This window comes from Aethina tumida, chromosome 1 (assembly GCF_024364675.1).
Source record: "Aethina tumida isolate Nest 87 chromosome 1, icAetTumi1.1, whole genome shotgun sequence".
Taxonomy (NCBI): Eukaryota; Metazoa; Arthropoda; class Insecta; order Coleoptera; family Nitidulidae; genus Aethina; species Aethina tumida.
Window position 1 is genome coordinate 4,248,739 of NC_065435.1, and position 13,445 is coordinate 4,262,183.

Sequence of the window (13,445 nt, forward strand, 5' to 3'; positions counted from 1 at the left end):
TATAAAACAAATATATTTACTTATATAATTTTTATTTTAGAAGTATGGTTATTGTTGTTTTAGAATTTTTTAATTAATAAAAATTTATAGTATTTCTTACTAAACTATTATTAAAGGAAACAAAATCATTTAATTTATAATTATTTCTGTACGTGTAGATTTTAGGCAAATGCAGATATTTTAATAAAAATAAATGTCAATATTTTATATGAATAAGAAAATGTATAAAAATAAAGATTTTTTATTTTAAATGCGATTTATTTATTTAAAAATCTGGATTTTCAAATAAAGAAATATATATTTTGTTTATATAAATTCATTGTTGTTTCAGTATTTTTTTTAATTAACAGAAAATGTGCATTGTATCAAAAGGCAAATAATTTTAAAAGAAAACAAACACTTTGGTATTGAACAAACAAACCAACAAGACGTCCATCCTTCCATTTATCTCTTTAAATACTCGAAACAAAGTGGTCAAAATTGCAGGCGACTGAAAGCAAACAAAATTTCGACCTACGTCATCGTTATGTTGTTGTTGCCCAAAAAATAAAACAACAAATTAATACAATTTGTACTTAAAAATCATCGGCGAAAAAAAAAAAACCACACACCATTGTATAATCAACGTAATATCGTGCATAAATGGAATCGTGATAATTAATGATAATTAATGTGCAAGTCTATAAATTTCAAAGGTAAATTATTTAAATATTCCACACGAGCCGCGCACATCACCCGTACAACTGCATTTTTTATTAAAGCGAGGCATAATAACATCAATGATGATATTTCGTGACTGTAATATCACCATTCATCACGCCGTCCTGGAAATATCACTTTAAATTCGAATAATTTAGATGCCACCACGCATAACAAATAAGTTCGGGGCTACCTGATTTTTTTTTTTTTTATTTTCGGACGCCGTCATTTTCCGTTTTGTTATGCAAGAGATCAATACGGACTGTCATCCTCATACTAATTTATTGTACGTATCACATTGGGACTAGCCATAAATAATGATTTTCTAGTCAGGAGTTGGGGCATAATCCCACGTTTTCATAATTATTTTAATAACAATAAACGACGTAATTTATAAATGCCTATCAAAATAAATAACGAATAATTGCTACTATTTAAAGCTTAGTAGGCCGGCCGGCAAAAACAATAATCGGGTGTCCGTTTTCATCGAAGGAGTAGTAAGCCTTAATTGTGGCAGAAACGGGGGAAAAAATTGTAACGTTATGCAAATGTATGCAAAAGCCGGGCATTATAATTTATTATAATGCGGAGTAAAGAATAAGAAACAATTTCGTTCCTATTTTGTGAGGCTGTTATTTCAAGAGCCAACGCCCATGTAGTAGAAAATTATTTATTCAGGATTATTAATTTGAACGATTAAAATCGGCCGGCCCCGGTTGACATTTCAAATTGGTATCTGCCAAATTGAAATTCACAGGTAGGATTTCCAATATATATATCTATCGATACACGTAGGTTACAATAGATCGATTAAATTGCCAATTAATGACGCAAGGAGTTCAGTTTTTTTATTATTATTATTATTGTTATTATTTGGCACGGGTGGAAGCGGTTTTCAGGTGTTGAAATGGGCAATAAAATGTTGGTACTGTCGGCCACTGCCGGGACCTTACCGGTTATTGATAATAAAGTTAATATAACAATAAAACGATAATTTACGACCGCATGCCTCTTAAAAAGTAATCGACCACGAAAGACTGAAACAATAAAACGAATATGTTTCAGCGATATCGGTCGAAACACTTTCTTACGTCTTATTTCCTATATTGACAGAACCTACTCCTTTTAACAGACTTTATTTATGCAAAGCAATTTGTATTCATTGCGGCAAAACTAGTTCTAATTGGAATATAACTATATGTATGGTGTATGTGATTCCACTGCTACGCTTTAAACGTATTATTAACCGAGAATAGCAACATTTACATTGGAATAATTTGGAGTTATGAAAATTAAACGCTTACAGGCTCCGCTGCCTTTAAAATGCTTGATATTTTATGGGACATAATTATCACAATTTATTACTGAGTTAATAGATATCAAGTTGACGGCATTTGACGTCGGACTCAACTGTTTCATTATACTATATTATTATAAACAATAACTGTGTTTTGGTCACTTTTTACTATATATTTTTTCCTAACTATTACACAATTTGTGTTTTACACATATATTTTCATACTAGTCAAAGATTTAAAAAATCACCAACCACTTTTAGAGGCATTTCTTAATGTGAAACTATCCATTTTTTAACTATTACAGAATTAGAGTTCGAGACACATTTTGTAATATTTATAAACTTAATAAAACTAATCAAAGATGGACAAAATGACTAAATAACTATCCATTTTTTCAACTATTATACATTTGAGTTTTAGGCACATTTTCTAATATTTATTAATTTAATGAAACTGGTTAAAGATGGACAAAATGATCAAATAACTATCCATATTTTCAACTATTACACAATTTCTGTTTGAGACATATTTTCTAATATTTATAAATTTTGATAAAACTGGTTAAAGATGGACAAACTGATCAAATAACTATCCATATTTTCAACTATTACACAGTTTGTGTTTGAGACACATTTTCTAATATTTATAAATTTAATTAAACTAGTCAAAAATGGACAAACTAATCAAATAATTATCCATATTTTCAACTATTACACATTTTGTGTTTCACACACATTTTCTAATATTTATAAATTTAATAAAACTGGTCAAATATGGATAAACTGATCAAATAACTATCCATATTTTCAACTATTACACAATTTGTGTTTGAGACACATTTTCTAATATTTATAAATTTAATAAAACTGGTCAAATATAGACAAACTGATTAAATAATTATCCATATTTTCAACTATTACACAGTTTGTGTTTGAGACACATTTTCTAATATTTATAAATTTAATGAAACTGGTCAAAGGTGGACAAAATAATTAAATAACTATCAATTTTTTCAACTATTACATATTTATGTTTTAGACACATTTTCTAATATTTATAAATTTGATGAAACCAGTCAAAGATGGACAAATTGATTAAATAACTATCCATTTTTTCAACTATTACACATTTGTGTTTTAGATACATTTTGTAATATTTATAAATTTAATGAAACTAGTGGAAAATGGACAAAATAATCAAATGACCATCTATTTTTACAACTATTACACATTTGTGCCTTACACACATTTTCTAATCATTATGAATTTAATGAAACTAAAAGCTCAAAAAGCTATCCATTTTTTTAACTATTACACTTTTGTGTTTTAGACATATTTTCTAATATTTATAAATTTAATTAAACTAGTCAAAGATGGACAAACTAATCAAATAATTATTCATATTTTCAACTATTACTTAATTTGTAATTTAGACATATTTTCTAATATTTGTAAATTTAATAAAACTACTGAAAGATGAAGGAAACTAAAAAAACTATCCATTTTTTCAACTATTACACAATTTGTTTGAGGTACATTATGTAATATTTATAAATATGATGAAACTAGACAAAGATGGACAACATGATCAAATAATCAATTTTTTCAACTAATACACAACTTGTGTTTTAGACACATTTTTTAGTTTTGATAATGTAACCAATTAAAAGATGTTTATTAAGTATTACACAATTTTTATTTTAGACAAATATATATAATTTTTATTGGGACTAGACAAACATGGTAAAAACGATCAAATCACAAAAAGGATTGGAATTCATATATTTTTTGTTTACCCGTATTGATTGGATGACCATTTTTACTATTTATGGTCATCTTAAATTAGCAGTAAAGTTCAAGGTTCCATAATTAAAATAAAAACGTCGAAATAAAATGCGTACTTCACTAAATTATATGTTCTAATAAAGCTTGAAGTTTCGCAATGTTATATTTATTGTGCACAAAAAAAAAATACTTATTATAAAAGAAAATTAAGTGATCTTTATACCGGTCACGCCCATATTTAAATTATTATGCAAAAGTATTAATTTGGGCGATTAAAATCGGTTCGGTTGACATTTAAAATTATTGCCAGAGATATTAGAATCTATAGACAGTGTTTGATATATTCGCGAAAGTTGTTCTTAAATGACGAATAGTGCTGTAAAACCGTTTGTAAAAAAAACGCACACATACCACACCCTCTTAATTACACTTAAAGACATCATTCTATATTTATTATGGACAAAACAAGAAACATACATGTGGAGATTTAAACCATGTATTTTCTCCGACTTTTCACGTTTAACTTTCATATGGCGGATATCTACAAATCAATGTAAGTAAGCGCTTGTTTATAATACATTGTCGCTTGATTATGCAATGGCAAATTAAATCATTGTCGAAAATGAGTTAAACGTTATGAGATATTGCTCATAATAAATGTATATTTGAGCTAACGGTGGTTATAAATCTCCGTATCCTAATTGTATATATTGGTGGTAGCAAATTTAGCATTTATTTCTGTCAAAGTAATTATCATGATAAATTAGATGTTTTTTAAAAATACTTATATAACTAAAATATTTTAATTTATATACATGAGATTCAGCCAGGAATTCCTACATATGTAATTTGTACGTTTGATTAACATGTATAAGATATTACTTATACTCGACAGGAGTCTGGAAATCTTTTAAGAATTAGTAACCACGATCATTAAACATAATTTTTATAGGTTAAGACCCCATCCAATCATAATTCCATCAATTAATCTATATTACGGATTCAGTTCACAGAGCGTAAAAAAATCGAAATGTAAATACCTCAAGGGTCACGACCACCCATCATCAATCAAACCATCCCTGCCGTCAACCGAAATCTAATCACCGTTTGTTTTCTTTTTTTGTTACAGGAAACGCAAGGATAACTTGGAACAAGGAAGTGGCAGTTCCTCGTCGGCGGGGAACGAAGTACCGGTGGTGGGTCCACGTGGTATGGCCGATTTGTCCGAGGGGCAGGCCCCTCCCGAAGACCAACAGACTTGGAGAGCTTACTACGAACATCCGTTGACCGCGGCGACGACAGCCATGCTCAACATAGGCGGCGGTGCCGAGGACCAAACGGCCACCATGGGTCTCATCTACGAATACTACAAATTGCCGCCCCTGCCCGCCGATTCCAAGGACAAATTGGCTGACATATGGCCGTAAGTCGTTCGTTCAAGTTTTACGTTTGGGGTGGCAACTTTAAAATTACACACTTGGCACAAAATCACTTTTAATTAAGTTTATTGCATTTTCAAACGTGATCATTTTCGTGTCTTGAACAGTCGGTTAACTATAACGGTTGCGGAGTTATCGCGCCCTTAAGATTTAACTTCAAGCGCCTGTAGTGCCGCCTGTGATGATGCAATCGAAATATTGTATAAGTAAAAAACGTTCCTAGTGTTGTAATAAACATTTTTTGTTAACACACTTTTTTGCCACGGTCGCTTATTTTCGAAATAATAGCAAAAATGCGTCTATAAATTGGGTGGTTTCGGTCAATCAGGCTAAAAAAGTGATCACTTCCATTAAAACACAAGTTGTCATAATAATTTATAAAATTTCGTGCTTGTGGATGTTTTTAAACACTTTTTTTGGAGGAAATGAAAAATATTTATCACCCATTAAATAACGAGTAGTCGGTTGGAATGGCCGTTCGTATGGCTTTAAACAGATCTTCTCTAATTTCCTAAACTCGTTGACCTCAGAATTATTATTTAGTGTCGTAACGTAAGACAAAATCCATGTAAGTAATCGTTGTGACAGTGATCTAATCATTGAAAGAAGACTTAGTAAAGACGGTTATTTAAACGTATAGCTTTACACCAGCTGTGTTGATTTTCGTGAGAAATTAACGGCGGGGACACCCACGTGAAAAATATGAATTGTGCCCGGGACGAATTCCGAATTATTTAACATAATTTCGGCAAAAGTCGTTTTTTTTTTTAATTTACAACACAAAGCCGGATGAAACCGTCTTGATATCGCTATAAAATGTTCATTTCTAGTCTTATAAATAAAAGTTGTAGTAAATCAAATATACAGAAGGAAGCTTTTTAAGTCCCCTCCGTTTTTATGAGATACCATAACCATATTCACTCTTGACTATATGAATGAGAACGGGACAATAGGCAGAAATTTGTATATGCCGGGGACGAAAACTGACAATGGAACGGATGAGTGATGACATCGCAGGTCTGTGTGATATTTTTTTTATTCTAAATCAGCGTAAAAATCAGTGGATTCGTGTAGCAAATCATTAGCATCATTGAGAGCGGCTGCTGCTCGAACCAAATCGTCTGTAACGTCTCAAGTGTTACAATTTAAATAACAGAAAAAGTGTCAATTTATTTCATCATTACGGCTGTTACGAAACGCGAACTGGATAATTAAGTAACTCCGTTTTGTTTATTTACACCGTAAAAAGCTTAGATGGTTATCACATAAAGCGTGTGTTCAAGCAAAACAATGCTTGGAATATAAAATGGCTTATTAGCATAATAATTTCATATGGAAGTGCGTAATTAATCGTAATAATTTACGAATTAGTGATGCCTTTTTGGAATTAATTACCATTAGATTCATTTTCATAATTGTTGGTGCACGAACTGCTTTTAATTTTAATAAAGTGGAGGTTTCAAAATGTTTTCATTAGGTTGTACCAACACAGTTTATGCGTCATGAATAAATTCCGCATAAAAATCGCCAATAAAAGCTTAAAATAACAAATAAATCTCCCATTCGGGGGTCTTACCTACAGCCTTTGATATAATTTGTTAAGAGGTATGCGATTCAACCTGATACTATCAGTATCAAGTTTCAATGCAGATAGTAGATAAGTATTTTCGTGCAGGATTAAAATTACACATGTAGGATCATATCGCCCCTCTTGGGAAATGGCTCCTCACAAGCGAGGATTTAGAAATTACCATTACGGCCTTTTGAATTATTTCGATTGCTGTAGGATAAAGATACCTAGACGGGACCATTATACTTTTGCATACAGTAGTGCGGATTATAAAATCAAAACATTTATTTATACCAACCGAAATTTCACAATTGCCCCCGAGCCCCCCGGGCACCCGAACAAGAAAAAAAAACGTCATGCATTTATAATCACAACGTTCAATTACTTAAGTCTTGGTTTTAAGTAAACATGTGTGGTCCCACACATCCGAAACTATATAATTCAATGACGGCCCACATTAGGTCGAAGAAAAAAGGTTAAGTGTAGCGTGAATTAGGGAGTAAATGCGACCAACAGCCTGGATAAACGAATAGGCGTGATTTGGTTTTTAAATGACATGTAAATCATGAAGGAAATTAACTTAAACATTCTAGTCTGTCTATTTAGTTCCATTATCGTGCCTTAACGAAAGTCCAAAAGCCGGAAAACTGTTTTTTGTTACCGCTTCTGCGTTAAGACCATTTGGAACGTTGGCGGGAGATCGTGGTGGATAACATGTTTTTCACATTACAGTTGCGGCAATCTCCGATCAATTTTACTATAAATAACAATTTTAAACAACAAAAACAACTCGTATAATTAATATGCAAACATGTACGTGTCTGATTAGTTGAAAATTCCAATAAATCTAGTGTTTATGGGAAATAAAACAGATTGTTGTGAAGAAAACAATAACATTTCTCGTTGTCTGGGGCTTAAATCTGTCCCGCATGTAACATGACATTGCAGTTTGTGCTATTAAAATACTTGTAACACGCGTACTTTACTAGGTCAACATATAGATTGCAATTGAGTAATAAGTACTAGAATAAAGAATAGTCAAGCTTAATGCATAGTATAAGGTGGGTGTTTGGGTGCAACATATCCTAGGCGATCACGTGTTAAACTAGGTACACTGACGCGTGGTTGTTGGCATTGTGAAGGTGACCTGGTGCCGGGTAACTGACTACAGGTCGCACTAATCACGACTAGTTGCGTCCAATGAACCAGTCATGATAGATTTCTAACACAGATTATTTACAGAAGTCACCCAACACCGTTTTCAAGATCCCGATTCACTGTTTTGGCGCGTGTGATTGATGATTTTTTTTCACTAAACTCACTAAACCTTCACTCTGATTACTAATTAACCTTTACTGTCTCATAATGGCGTCCAAATTTTTACACAACGAATAGTCACCACGATTAACCAGTGCGTAACTTTTTTATTGAGGCGAATTCCTGAATATTTTATAATAAATAATTTTTAAGTTTTCTTGTGTGAGTATTTCCATATTTAAAGCAATTTTTTATCTCAAGCCGTTTATTAGATATTCGGGTTTGAAGATACGCCTTCAAACGACTGTGGCGCCCCCTGTGTTGAATATATTAAAAATGTTTATTAATGAAAAACGCTTGTAATTTAATTCCACGCATTTTTTGTTTGAAAAGTTTTCCCCTAAAATCAACATTCACTAAGATATAAGCTAAAACGTGCCCAACTGATGACGAAAACTGATCAGTCAGGGCCAAAAAGTGATCATTATCAATAATTTAGTACTTTCCCCCGCGACAACAATTTTAAAACATTCCAAGGTACTTTTTATTTAAAATCTAGCCAATAATTGTTCAAATTGATAAAATCAAAACCACAAAAGTTGGTTTTGGTAGCAATAAAACGCGTTAGAAAAAAAAGTAACTGATTAGAGGTGATACGGTTGTGGAAGATGCTTGGCGACAAAATAGTGCTGGGTCCCCCACTTAGACAAACGTATGACGTAACGTGTGTTTGTTTCAGGGCGAGTTCTCAGGCCGGAGGTATCCTCACGTCCCAGCTGAAGGCGGCCAATGGATTGGTGAGCGGGGCGGGACTGGAGCTCTCGACTCCGCCTCTCTCGAGCGCCGGCCAGCTTAGCTCGCAAGAGTTACAAGGCTTATTTATTAACCAGCACGTCGGTTACACACAGCCTGGAGCGACTGGCGGCCAAAATTTACAAATTGTTAAAAGGGAACCGGAGGACTTGAGTCACCACCGTAAATTAGACTGTAGCTCGCCCAGCTCGGCTAGTTTAGATGGGTCGATAATTGTCAGCAAACAACCCAGACACAAGGTGATTTCTTAACGTGTGTTTGTTTTTGGTTGGTAGTGACACTGATTGTTGATTATTTCCTGTATCATCTAAGGCATCCTGTTTTGTGAGGTGGATGTGTGGTGGTTGGTGATTGAAGCAATTGGTCAATGAGCAAATGAATGATAAAAAATTGTCTTGGACATTCTTTGCTTTTTAGTGTTAGATGTTAGTGCATGACCCAGGGGTAGTAAAACTTAGTAGTAGGTAGATCTAGGGCGGAAGCTGCAGCAGCAGGACGCATGGTCACTCATCTCCTCGTTATAGGTTGTGCTGGTGTCATCCGGAGCCCAGGCTGGCGATCTCGTGGTGGATGTGAATTCAATAAAAGACGAGAGCCACCGGGGGCTGAACTCCCCTCAGCACGGCTCTCGCTCGATTAATGGCACACCCACCTCAACACACAGCAGCCTTTTAGCGGACGGCTCGACCACAGGGACCGGCCCAATCGAATTCATATCCACGGATGGCCTCAAACCAGCGATGTACACCACGCAGATATTCGCCTCGATGAGCAACTCCGGAAGCGGAACCCCATCACCGATTCCGTACACCGATCATGTCACCCAGTACACGCAGAGCTCGATGGGCACCGGCACCGCTGGCTCGGCCATCTACTCCTCGTCAACCGGAAGGCCCAGCAGCTCTGGGGCATTCTCAGTGTCCGATCCGTATTATCGCGAGTACTTCACCACGGTGACCTCGGGTGCCGGCACCCCCGAACCAGTTTACTCCACACAGCTCAGACAGGGCGCCCAATTGGGCTACGGTGATGAAACGGCTAGTGGTGGTGCGACTGCCAGTTTTGTGGAACGTTATGTGCGCCAATCCGCTTATCACGGAAAGGCCGGAGTTATCGCCGCCGCCACGGCGGCCGGACTCACTGTTGATCTACCCAGTCCGGATAGCGGCATCGGGGCCGATGCCATCACACCACGTGACCAGAACACGTTGCAGCAGGTGAGCCCTAGACCTAACTACCCAAAATATAAAACACCTACCCCCGACGATTCCTCAATCAACTACTCCAATCTACCACTTCTTTGCGAAGGGATTTAAAAAAAAAATAGCCACCACCACATTTCTCTGATCTTCAATCTGTGCGTGTCGCTTCATGTGTTCTCTTTTGCAGTCGTTCGATTACACGGAACTGTGTCAGACGAACGCCACACTTTTGGATCCGTTGTCGTTGTCTCAGAGAGGCAGCAGCAACTCAGGATCGCCCGGATCTCAGCCCACCAGCAGAAGCCGACCGTGGCACGATTTCGGACGTCAGAACGACGCCGACAAAATCCAAATCCCAAAAATGTAAGTACACACACACACACACACACGAAAAAATGTTTACCTCACATAAATTTATGGCTACATTATATTAATTTTCACGTGCGGTCAAAGAGCGAACTGTGTTTTATAATATTAGCCGGTCGTGAATCATGGAAGTACGTGGAAAACGTCGAAGCCGTGTGTGAAAATGGTACGAGTTAATGGCTACGTAAAGTGGTGCGCATAAAAATGACTTCCCAGAAATAAAATGGTACCTGCTTTTAAACGAAACGTAAATAAAAATGGTGAAATGTGTGAGAATGTAAGTCTAGATGTCAATGTCGGAATATTACACAGAGTGAAAATTGCCGTCGACCGCGTATGTCAGGTCCCTTTATGATGTTACGTGAGAACATGTTAAATGGTTCTCGGAAGTGGTACGAAATGGTTTCGTTCATAGAGCACCGAAGTTACATATGACCTCACAATAACTAATGTGGACTGGAAAAACTTGATTGCGACAGTGACACTTGATAAAGACCGTCATATCAACCGGCCGAAACGGTTGTAGTATCAAAATGAGCCTGTTTTACAACTTGTATCTATTTACCAACTGCACTGCTTTAGTTCAACATCTCTTACATGTTCCGTTACGGCGTTGTTGCTTTTTTTATTATTTGTTGCACGCCGAATTTTTCCTGTTAACACTTGTTGCTTTCCAGATTCTCCCCCGTTGGGTTCAAGTACCACTTGGAGACGCCGATTTCGACATCCCAAAGGAGGGAGGACGACAGAATAACGTACATCAACAAGGGACAGTTTTATGGCATCACCTTAGAATACATACCGGATCCTGATAAGCAGCTCAAATCGCAAACTGTAAAGGTAAGGTTTTAATTTGCATGATATTATAACTTAATATCTGGAGCAGGGGCACTTTTACCAACAGATATGCGTTACACCAGCCCGAGATAGGAGCAAAGTTTTTGCTTGTTTGCCGTAATTGATAATGAAATTGTGATTTATGACAAAAAATCTAGCGGGCATGCCCTTGTTGGTATGGATGCGGTTGATATTTTATAAAATTATGAAGAATTAGCAGTTCTGCCGTGCACGTACGGACGAAGACGGCCAATTACTGTAAGAGAATCTTGCCCGAAAAACAAGTGGTTCTGGCATATGTTGCCTGATATGGACATATCGTAACGATCGCAAGTCTTCTAGCGTATGACAAATGTGGTCATTCTAATGAGACAATTTACAATTATATACCTACTCACTCATTAACGGCTGATCGAAGGAATTACCTATAATTATACCAATTAATAGGAAAGTTTATAGACGTTTCTTAATTATCCGTAATGACGCTTATTAATGCAATCCTCAATATCAGGAACAAATATATTACAAGCTGTTTTACCTGCACTCATTCAGACTTCAGACTGAACCCGAAAACTTAATTGAAAAAATATTGCCAAACGAAAAAACGAAGTGTCCAAGCCCCGTTAAAGAAGTGATCAATCGCGTACCTAATTGAAATAAACGATCCTCGACAACGTTGGCTTTTATGTAGCCGTATAATTATACATTTTTGACACCGCTGAATAATAAATACGAGCAGGAGAAATTTTTCTGGATCTCGCATCCTGTAATTTAGCCGGACAATTACGCGTTAATTGTGCAATTTTTAATTCGGCCTTTAATGATAGTATGTCAGTTATTGAAAACGTAAACACTCTGCACCTAATATCGATTCCCCGACTGCATAAAACGACGATTTTCACCTATAAATATCTCGGCAATTTGCATATAAATGAACGCATTCAAAGTGCATAACCTTGTATAATCCTTTTTAGAGTAAATTGATTAAAATCTTATTTTCAACAAGACGGCAATTAGTTAAAATGTCCCATCGGCCTGGTCCCCGACGAATTGTTCGTTTTACATATCATAATTGACTGGCCTAGCAAAAAGTCGTCGACGGGAATCGATTAAAAAAAAAAAAAAAACTACAAGTAATTAAATTTAATCAAGTTAATTATTGTTGTGGTGGCCGAGCGTAATTGTCCGTTTTAATTATGCCACGCCGCACAATCTGGAGCGTCGATGACGAAAATCGCCTATTACACGTTTCCTAACATTTCCAGAGCATCGTCATGCTGATGTTCAGAGAGGAGAAGAGCCCGGAGGACGAGATTAAGGCCTGGCAGTTCTGGCACGGACGACAGCACTCGGTCAAGCAGCGGATACTAGATGCGGGTAAGTACCGTGTTCCCTCTGCGTGTTTCGCGATTCGAAAACAAACTAATAAGTTGCGCCCGCGGATTTCCAATGTGGGCGTCGAATCTGACCTTTAGAAGCCATCACATTATCAATTTATATTTAAATGAAGCCGGTATTTATTTGGCCATAAACTGTCTCTTTTGTGGCGAATCTAAAAATTGTTTTGTATTATCGCGGATAAGTTATGCCCGGAGTCCAGGTATAAAGTGACAAAATAAAACGACCGATGGCCACAAAATATGCCCCTCGTTGCTGTTTTTTCTTTTTTTCTTCTTCTTCTTTGCGACGGCCTGCAAATTCCATAAATTGGCCTTTATGTGTGAGACAATGGACGTTTACGAAATGAACTGTTCAAATTCGATAGGTTAGTTAATTAATGGCTGGAATGGTTAATAGAAATGCGGCAACGTGCGATATATTTTCAAACATAAAGTAGTTTAGTCACGTGGGTTTTGCGTGTAGGAAGTATTGATACTATTTTCTTATTTATTTGTGTGGGGTTTAGTATAATGATACAAAATTTAAATCCATAAATTCTAATGTCAGGTACTATTTTCCATGCTCTTATTGCCTATTACAATAATATTAAATAAACTATTTTAAATGCATATAATCTTACAGTCATTTATGTCCACTCAACCACAATCATCTTAAACCACAACAAAGTCTTTGTTAACAATATAAAAAGTTACAAGGAATGGACAATTTTTGGAAGAAGATATTACTCACCAAAACAAATAATAAATAACAACACAATTCTTACAATTACCATGCAATAA

General features: G+C 35.7%; 1 protein-coding gene across 4 annotated transcripts in view; it reads left to right on the forward strand.

Annotated features, from left to right (window-relative positions):
- The window catches only part of LOC109609469 (protein grainyhead), a 101,174-nt gene that overhangs the window by 81,448 nt on the left and 6,281 nt on the right, over nt 1-13,445 (forward strand). For 3 of the 4 annotated variants that reach the window (XM_049968341.1, XM_020026125.2, XM_049968339.1), the window contains exons 3-8: nt 4,911-5,204; nt 8,787-9,099; nt 9,385-10,077; nt 10,250-10,425; nt 11,106-11,268; nt 12,531-12,642. In XM_049968341.1, coding sequence (XP_049824298.1) covers nt 4,911-5,204; nt 8,787-9,099; nt 9,385-10,077; nt 10,250-10,425; nt 11,106-11,268; nt 12,531-12,642 — 1,751 coding nt within the window. The remainder of the gene's footprint in view (nt 1-4,910; nt 5,205-8,786; nt 9,100-9,384; nt 10,078-10,249; nt 10,426-11,105; nt 11,269-12,530; nt 12,643-13,445) is intronic. The other variant, XM_049968342.1, reaches the window with a different exon arrangement.